General features: G+C 56.6%; 3 protein-coding genes across 3 annotated transcripts; 2 read left to right on the forward strand and 1 right to left on the reverse strand.

Moving 5' to 3' along the window:
- The first annotated feature begins 107 nt into the window (after positions 1 to 107).
- On the forward strand, positions 108 to 2,561 carry K452DRAFT_246347 (uncharacterized protein). The gene is made up of 4 exons (XM_033538014.1): positions 108 to 374; positions 433 to 589; positions 639 to 885; positions 936 to 2,561. The coding sequence occupies exons 1-4, from the start codon at positions 296 to 298 to the stop codon at positions 2,208 to 2,210; spliced, it is 1,758 nt and encodes a 585-aa protein (XP_033399856.1). The 5' UTR covers positions 108 to 295; the 3' UTR covers positions 2,211 to 2,561.
- Positions 2,562 to 2,674: 113 nt separating this feature from the next.
- Positions 2,675 to 5,071, reverse strand: K452DRAFT_246351 (uncharacterized protein). The gene is made up of 2 exons (XM_033538015.1): positions 4,229 to 5,071; positions 2,675 to 4,174 (listed from the first exon to the last, which is right to left on the reverse strand). Exons 1-2 carry the CDS (start codon positions 4,993 to 4,995, stop codon positions 2,980 to 2,982), a joined length of 1,962 nt encoding a protein of 653 aa, XP_033399857.1. The 5' UTR covers positions 4,996 to 5,071; the 3' UTR covers positions 2,675 to 2,979.
- A 437-nt stretch (positions 5,072 to 5,508) lies between these two features.
- On the forward strand, positions 5,509 to 7,991 carry K452DRAFT_349917 (uncharacterized protein). Its single transcript, XM_033545622.1, has 4 exons — positions 5,509 to 5,709; positions 5,760 to 5,960; positions 6,013 to 7,437; positions 7,525 to 7,991. Exons 1-4 carry the CDS (start codon positions 5,531 to 5,533, stop codon positions 7,709 to 7,711), a joined length of 1,992 nt encoding a protein of 663 aa, XP_033399858.1. The 5' UTR covers positions 5,509 to 5,530; the 3' UTR covers positions 7,712 to 7,991.
- Positions 7,992 to 7,997: the final 6 nt, after the last annotated feature.

Raw genomic sequence — 7,997 nt, forward strand, 5'->3', positions numbered from 1 at the left:
GGGGGAGGTTGGCGGCAGACACGGCTCGAAGAAACTTCGGTGATGCAGTGGACCCGGACTGTCAAACCTCTCTATTCAACGTCATTCACGCTACATGTGCGACCAAGCTCCCATCATCATCACAATTTTCACCCTCCGCGTGGAGCGCTCTTCTCCAGATGTGATATCATCACGTAGAAACACACCACCTATGAATCCGCCTTTTTAACTCTCTCTGTCTCCGTGTTTGATTGCTCTCCATACGATATCTCCATCTCTCGCACTGTCCCCTCTGTGTCATTGCTGTATTGTCGCCATGTCTGAAAGAGACACGCTCCCAGACGTCGAAAAAGCCGATGGAGAGCAAGGCAGAGGGCGCCGAGCCGTGAAACTTGGTGAGTTTTTTATTTGCGATTTGCAATTCGTACCACCAATACTCATGATATTTCTCAGAATCAAATCCGGCCAGAAAAGAGCACGCGGATACCGCGGAGGCTTACACGCACCCGAACCGACGCCGCTCCTCGGCTTCAACCAGAATCGAGAAGGCTGGCGAGAATGGGGATGTGGAGATTGTGGATTGGAACGGGCCCAACGACCCTGAGAATCCGTACGTCTCCATGTCTATATTTTAGGCAGCATCATGCTAACCGCAGCAGATTCAATTGGTCGAAAAAGAGAAAGTGGCTGATCACCATCACCACGTGCTTCATTTCTATTCTCACTGGTCTGCCTGCGGGTGCCTACGGTGGCGGCAATGACCAGATGGAGAAGCAGTTTAACATCAGTGAAGACAACTTCCCTTGGCTGTTCTGGGCTACGACGTCCTGGAATATCGGCGCCGCTGTGTTCCCCTTGGTTTTCGTCCCGCTCACTGAGCAGACCGGACGGATGCCTGGGTACTTTGTAAGTTCAACCGAACGGGTCTCAGGGCTACTATAGCTGACATGCAAAAGGCTTCCTACATTCTTTTCCTCATCTGGCTGCTCCCTTCCGCTTTCGCCCCGAACTTCGCCACTCTGATTGTCACGCGCCTGTTCGGCGGTGGCGCTTCCTCAGTCTCCATCAACATTGTAGGAGGTACGATTGCAGACGTCTGGAAAGGAGACCGCGCGCGCAGCATTCCCATGTCCATCTTCGGCATGACGTCCGTTATCGGCATTGCCCTGGGTCCATTCATCGGCTCCGCTATCGCAGCCAACATGAACTGGCGCTGGATCTACTACATCCAACTGGCCTTTGACGGCGGCTGCTTGCCGCTCTTCTGGTTCATCCTCAAGGAAACGCGCGGCGACGTGATTCTTCGGGCGCGGGCAAAGAAGCTGCGCAAGCAGGGCCGGACGAACTGCTACGCCAAGTCGGAACTGGACAAGACATCGCTGATGACCTCGCTGAAGATCTCATTCATGCGGCCGACCAAGATGCTGGTTACGGAATGGGTTGTGTTCTCGTTCACGGTGTGGATCTCGTTCGCATGGGGCATTCTATTCCTGTTCCAGTCGTCAATCGTGCAGACCTTCAGCACGAACTACGGCTTCGGGGTGCTGCAAACGGGGCTGATCCAACTAGCCATCAGCGCGGGCGCCGTCATCGGCACCATCATTAACCCCGTCCAAGACATGCTGTACCTGCGCAGCGCGCAGCACAACAAGCAGCGGCCCGGCAAGCCGATCCCAGAAGCGCGGCTGTACTTCTCCGTGCCGGGCAGCCTGCTCTTCACCGCCGGTCTGTTCTGGTACGGCTGGTCCAGCTACCCCCACGTCCACTGGATCGTGCCCACGCTGGGCGTCGGCTGCGTCGGCCTCGGCATCTACAGCATCTACCTCGCCGTGGTCAACTACCTGGCCGACGCATACGAGAAATACGCCGCGTCGGCACTCTCGGCCGCCTCGCTCGGCCGCAACGCCTTCGGCGCCTTCCTGCCCCTCGCCTCCCAGAGCCTGTACACGAACCTGGGCTTCCACTGGGCCAGCAGCTTGCTCGGCTTCATCGGCCTCGTGCTGAGTCTCGCCCCCGTGCTGCTCCTGTTCCGTGGCGAGGAGATCCGCAAGCGCAGCCCGTTTATGCGCGAGAGCACGTTTGACGACGAGGAGTCGGAGAGTCGCCGCTCCAGCTACGACCAGTTCCACTCGAGTAGGAGCAGGAGTCGTGGCAAGTCCGGCGCTGAGAAGGAGCACTATCCTGGTAATACGCTGGCGTCGGGCGGCGTCGGCGCGCGGCAGGATGTTTGAGTGTGGTTGTGAATGGTTTTGATAATGTTGATGATGATGATTCGTTCTTCACGCCTTTGACGAGATATTCGGTTTTAGTCTTCGATTTTGTAGGATATTTTCGGCCGTAGGTTTTTGTGTTGGCGTTGTTTTGGATGGATGATGATGATGGGTTTGGATCAGATCGAATTTGCATAATGCTGAGAGATGGGTCTCAGTATGCAAAATTTCTTGTACATGTAGCAGCATGGTTGTACTATGATTGTTGTACAGACTAGGCGCGATTTGTATATCTACTTGTAGGGAAATCTCTGGTCAAGCACATTCAAGGTTTATTTCGTCTTTCTAAAAGTAACTCAAAGTAAAACGAGCTTCTTTAATTCGACGCAAGCCTTGAGTAATATACTCTTAAACACCAGTGTCGTGCATGTCCAACCCCCACACTTCACGTCATGCAGTACAGTCAAGAATGGTATAATGTCTAAGCTGGTTGGCAAATCCAGACATTTAAAAGACGTTCATCGGTATAAACAGTCAAAGCTAGTTTTAACAGTCGACCAGCTCAGACACTGTCACCAGTCATGACTGTGCGTACACTATTCTGCTCAAGCGCAAACAAATCGTACCCGCAATGTTCTAACAGACTCGTAGCAAGGTCATACAAGGCATCATCTGGCATGGCCTACCTATATCGCCCCGGCCCTCAGACCAAAGCACCTACATAGTGCTCCCTAACCGCAAACGCGGGGGCATCAAACAGTATCCACCACCCTGCCACAAAGGTCTACCCCTATTTCTTCCCCTTCTTCTTCTTATTCTTCCCCCCGCCCCCTGAAGCACCGACAACCTGCCCCGCAGCCTGCTTCTTGGCGCCCTCGTCCTCAACCACACCACCCTGCGTCAACCCCGCCTGCCTCGCCTTGCCCTTCCGCCCCTTCGGCTTATAATAGCTGCGATCCTTCATCGGCAGCCAGCGCTCGGGGTCGATCTTCTTCGAGGGATCCATATCCTTGGGCAAGCGGCTCTGGCGCACCTTCTTCGGCTTCGCGGGCTGCTCCTTCGGCGCCGCGCGCTTCGCCCCCGTCTGCTGCTGTACATGCGGCGCGACGGCCACGCCCGCGGCCTCCAGCTCCGCGGCATCCACGTCGCCAATCAGGCGCGCGAGCGGCGTCAGCGCGTCCGTCTGCGCTGGCGTCACCTTCTCCGGGTGCGTCGTCGCGTACGCGGCGACTAGGCCCGCGGCCGCCGCCCGGTCCCCCTCGTCGCGCTGCAGCAGGTCCGAGAAGATTTCTCCTGCGAGCTCCAGGTCCACGGGCTTGCTGCTCTCGAGCAGCGCTGCGCCTGCGGCTTTCAGCAGCCCTGCCGGGGGTGTCGCGTCCGTCTTGCGGCGCCAGTGTTCGGCAGCCTTTGCGAACTCGGCGCGGATGGAGCTGCGCCGGCCCTCCTTTGCGTAGAGCGCTGTGAGCGTGCCGACGAGGCCGGGTGCGAAGCGCACGTCATGGTCGCTGGGCGTGGCGCTGTTCTCTAGACGCATGAGGAAGGATTCTAGCAGTGTGATGGCGGCGCTGTGGTTGTTTTCGAGGAGGTAGAGCTGCACGGCGGTGAGGATGAGGCCGACGTCGTCGGGACGCTTGTTCACGAGCGGGAGTATCTCCCTGAGCCCGACCTTGCCGACTTGGCCCTTGGTGTGGGCTGCGGCGTTTAGAACGGAGAGAGAGTTTGTGGCGGGGGAGACGGAGGCGTGGGGGTCGTTGCGCAGCTTGGTCAGAGTGCTTGTGGCGACGCCCTTGTGCTTGTGCGAGGTCATCTCCATGACGTAGTTGTTGTGGTTCAAGATCGCGGACTGGAAGCCAAAGGGCTGGTCGGTCTTGGGGAGGTTGGAGTTGAACCGCACGCGGCGCGTTGAGAGGTACGGATTCGAGCTCTCGGTCGAGGCGGCCATCTCGTTGACTTCGGCGATATGCCTTGTGGACATGTCTGGGATGCTGTGATCAATTAGTCTCTCTGCCATATGTTGCAACGACTCGAAATAAGCATACTCAGGTATCGAAAGCTCCTGGCTGAGCTTCTCAGCCTCCTCGGCCCTGCCTTGCCGAGACAGCACGTAGAGCTGCTGCACCAAAATCGGCATAATCTCCGCGCGCTTCTCTTCCTCAGTCATGTCCTCGCTCGCATTACACAGGTCTCTTGCTCTTTTCAGTAGCACCTCGCCCTGGCCCAGCTCGCCCCGCGCAATGCTGCCGCATGCCGCGTTGTACGCCGTCTCAAACGCCTCCATGTCCTCCCTCACGGGCTTCTTCTTCTTCGCCAGCTGGCCCTTGCCCTGCCATTCCAATTGCGCATCCACGGCAGCGCTGTTGATGCGCAGGTCGTTGTGCTCGTAGTCGGCGTCAGCATCCTGCACGCGCGCGGCCAGCTGCTCGTAGACGGTGACGGCGCGCTCAAAGTTCTCGGCGCGGTAGGTTGCCTGAGCGAGGACATGCTGTGCGCCGCGGGACGGGCCCCTCGCGGTGCTCACTGCGGAGTCAGCGACGCTCTCGGCTTCGGCCAGCTTGCCCGTCTTGTACAGCGCATAGGCGTACTCAAAGGCGGCGCGTTGCTTCAGCTTGTCGCCGGTCTGATTCAGCTGGCGCAGAGCATCGTCAAAGCGGTCGAGCTTGAGCAGGGCGATGACGCGCACGTGCTGGGCGTCGAGGTCGGACTTGGACTTGGCCAGGGCGGAGTTGGCGGCCTTGAGGACTTCTTCGTGGTCATCGAGGTGGGCTTTCGCAAGCAGCGCTGACAGCGAGTCGACCGAGGCGGCCATGGTGGGCGAATTGACGCGATGGCCGTGTGGGGTTGCGAGTTCAGCGGTCGAAGTTGAACTGTCCGGGATCACGCCGGCACGGCTGGACTGGTGGAGCGTGTGGGGGTTGACTTTTAGCGAAGTCAAGACGTCACATTAAGTCAACTGTATAATAAATAGCATCTCTATTTGTATCCAGTGCTTTTGCTTTTTCTCATATGTATGCCAGTTGGGTGGTTGGTGGTGAAAAGAAAAACGTGACACGCAGTAAGTATAATTTGATACATGAAAATAGGTATCTAGACGTAGGCCGAAACAATCATTCCATTAAGGATGTGAGACTGTGATTCTTGCGTGCACACAAGTCAGAAATTACTTGGATCAATCACTGCCCGGTTTGCTGTAGGTCTGGTTTGTTCTTCGGAGTTCATGTCTTTGCCTGCTGGGCGGACACGCGGGCGGTGAGGAGCGGCGGGCGCTCTGTCCGAACTTTTGTGGCCGCAAATCGACTTTGTTGCGCATACTCTCCCGCACCCATGCCCCCAGCCTTCTCACAATGGAGCCGCAACCTGCTCAAGACCCTGCGCCTTCCGCTGCTGCGGATGGCGAGACTGGTGAAAAGCAACAATACCGCGATAACGGCACTCGCGGCGGCAACAAGCGCAAATGGCAGCAGAATAAATTCCAGCATGGTAAGGGAGGTAAGAAGAGAGATACTGGGAGAGCGGAGTATTTGTACGTATCCCTGTACTTCCGTCTTTTTGCGCGCAGCTAATTGATCGAAGTCGCAATCAACCAGACAAGCGCAAGCGCAACGAGCGCGAGCAAGCTAAGCGCCGCAAGCTAGAGGAAGAGGGCCAGGAAATTCAATCCGTCCTCCCCAAGGGCTTTTCCCAGGAAGAGATTGAGGCAGAGAGCAGACAGCCCAAGAGGAAGGTTGTCGTCATGATTGGCTACTCGGGCACTGGCTACAAGGGCATGCAGATGTAAGTCGCAGTCGCAAGCTGTCAATCAAGCTTCAAACTGACAAGAGCCTAGCATGCACACTGAGAAGACCATCGAGGGTGACCTCTTCACTGCCTTTGTCAAGGCTGGAGCCATTTCCAAAGCCAACGCCAACGACCCCAAGAAATCGGCCCTCGTCCGCTGCGCCAGAACCGACAAGGGAGTGCACGCCGCTGGAAACGTCATCTCGCTCAAGCTTATTGTCGAGGACCCGGATATCGTTCAAAAGATCAACAGCCACCTCTCGCCCCAGATCAGAGTATGGGGAATCGAGCGCACGACTGGAAGTTTCAGCGCCTATCAGGCTGTCGATTCGCGTTGGTACGAATATCTTATCCCGACATACTCATTCCTTCCGCCGCACCCGAACAGTTACCTTGGGAGGAAGCTCGTGGAATTGGCCGAAGAGTGCAATGACATGGAAGGATATCAATCGAGGCAGGCAGAGGTGGCCGATTTCTGGGAGACGGTTGACCGGGAGCAGATCCGGCCTGCGCTCGATGAGTTGGAGCCGTGGGTCAGGGAGCTTGTCGAGAAGGCGCTCTACGAGTCGGAAACGGACCCCGAAGCCCCCAACAAGAAGACCAACGAGGCAGCGGCCGAAGATGCGTCTGATATAACCCAGCCGGTTCGCGTGGTCGAGAAGAAGGAGGGCTCGGAAGGTGCTCTGCTGGCCGATGACAACAAGAAGGGTGAGGTCATTGATGAGGAAATGAAGGACGCCGCCGATGAGAAGACAGAGGAGGCAGCCATCATCATCAAGGTTGACAAGCCGACCAACCCGGGAGCGCCTGACGAGATTCAACAAGGAGAAGACACCACGAGGCCTTCGGACGACACTGTACCTACTTCCGGAGAGGGTGTGCCGGCAGGGTTTGAGCACTTGACCATCGATCAGAGGAGAACAATTGATGCGGCCATCAAGCACATCAAGGGCATCTACCTGGCGGCGAAGCAAGCGTACCGCGTCCCGGAAGCACGGCTCGACCGCCTGCGGGCCGCGCTGCAAGCCTACGAGGGAACCAAGAACTACCACAACTTCACCGTGCAAAAGAAGTTCAAGGACCCGTCCGCCAAGCGACTGATCAAGTCGTTCAGGGTAGCCGAGAAGCCCATCATCATCCACGACACGGAATGGATATCGCTCAAGGTCCACGGACAGAGCTTCATGATGCACCAGATCCGAAAGATGGTGGGCATGGCAGCTCTGGTTGTCCGCTGTGGCTGTCCCATCTCGCGCATCACGGAGGCCTTTGGCAACGTTGACGTGGCGATTCCCAAGGTGCCTGGTCTGGGCCTACTTCTGGAGCGCCCCGTCTTCGACAGCTACAACGCCAAAGCCGCCGAGAAGTTTGGACGCGAGAAGGTCGAGTTCACAAAGTGGGAGAAGGAGATGGAAGAGTTCAAGGAGACGGAGATCTACCAGCGCATCTTCCGTGAGGAGAACGAGCAGCACCAGTAAGTTCCCCATACTGACAGGAAACATCACCATCACGTCTACAATTTCTTTGTGGCACCGTTCCTAACCCTTATGTGTGCTTCCAGGTTCAACGCCTTCTTTTCCCACCTCGACGGCTACAGAGAGCCCTACTTCCTGTATCTGTCCTCCAAGGGCATCGCAGCGACGACGGGTGCGGAGATGGAAAAGTCGAAGCAGAAGGGCAATGCGGGGAAGAAGCCGCAAGAGCTCGAATCGGAAGACGAGGGCAACGCGAACGGCGATGACGGATGATGGGAGGGAGAGAATCCAGGACCATTCGGTACGAAGAATTTGCGATATTGTTGAGCTGGCTATTTTTTATTTACTAGGTATTGACCATGTCACTGCGAAAGGCTCGCCGCATCCGGGCTGGATCGATTGCTACCTACGGTACAATTATGTGCCGTGGCCTGAGAGGAAGGTAGGCGGCGAGTATGGTTAGCATACCATCTCATAGGAACAACTACAAAGTCCACAGAAGAAAAAGAAAAGAAGTAGCAAAGATACTCCACAACACACAAAGGCCACGGCGAAAAAA

The sequence above is a fragment of the Aplosporella prunicola genome (genome assembly GCF_010093885.1).
Source record: "Aplosporella prunicola CBS 121167 unplaced genomic scaffold K452scaffold_7, whole genome shotgun sequence".
NCBI classification, from domain to species: domain Eukaryota; kingdom Fungi; phylum Ascomycota; class Dothideomycetes; order Botryosphaeriales; family Aplosporellaceae; genus Aplosporella; species Aplosporella prunicola.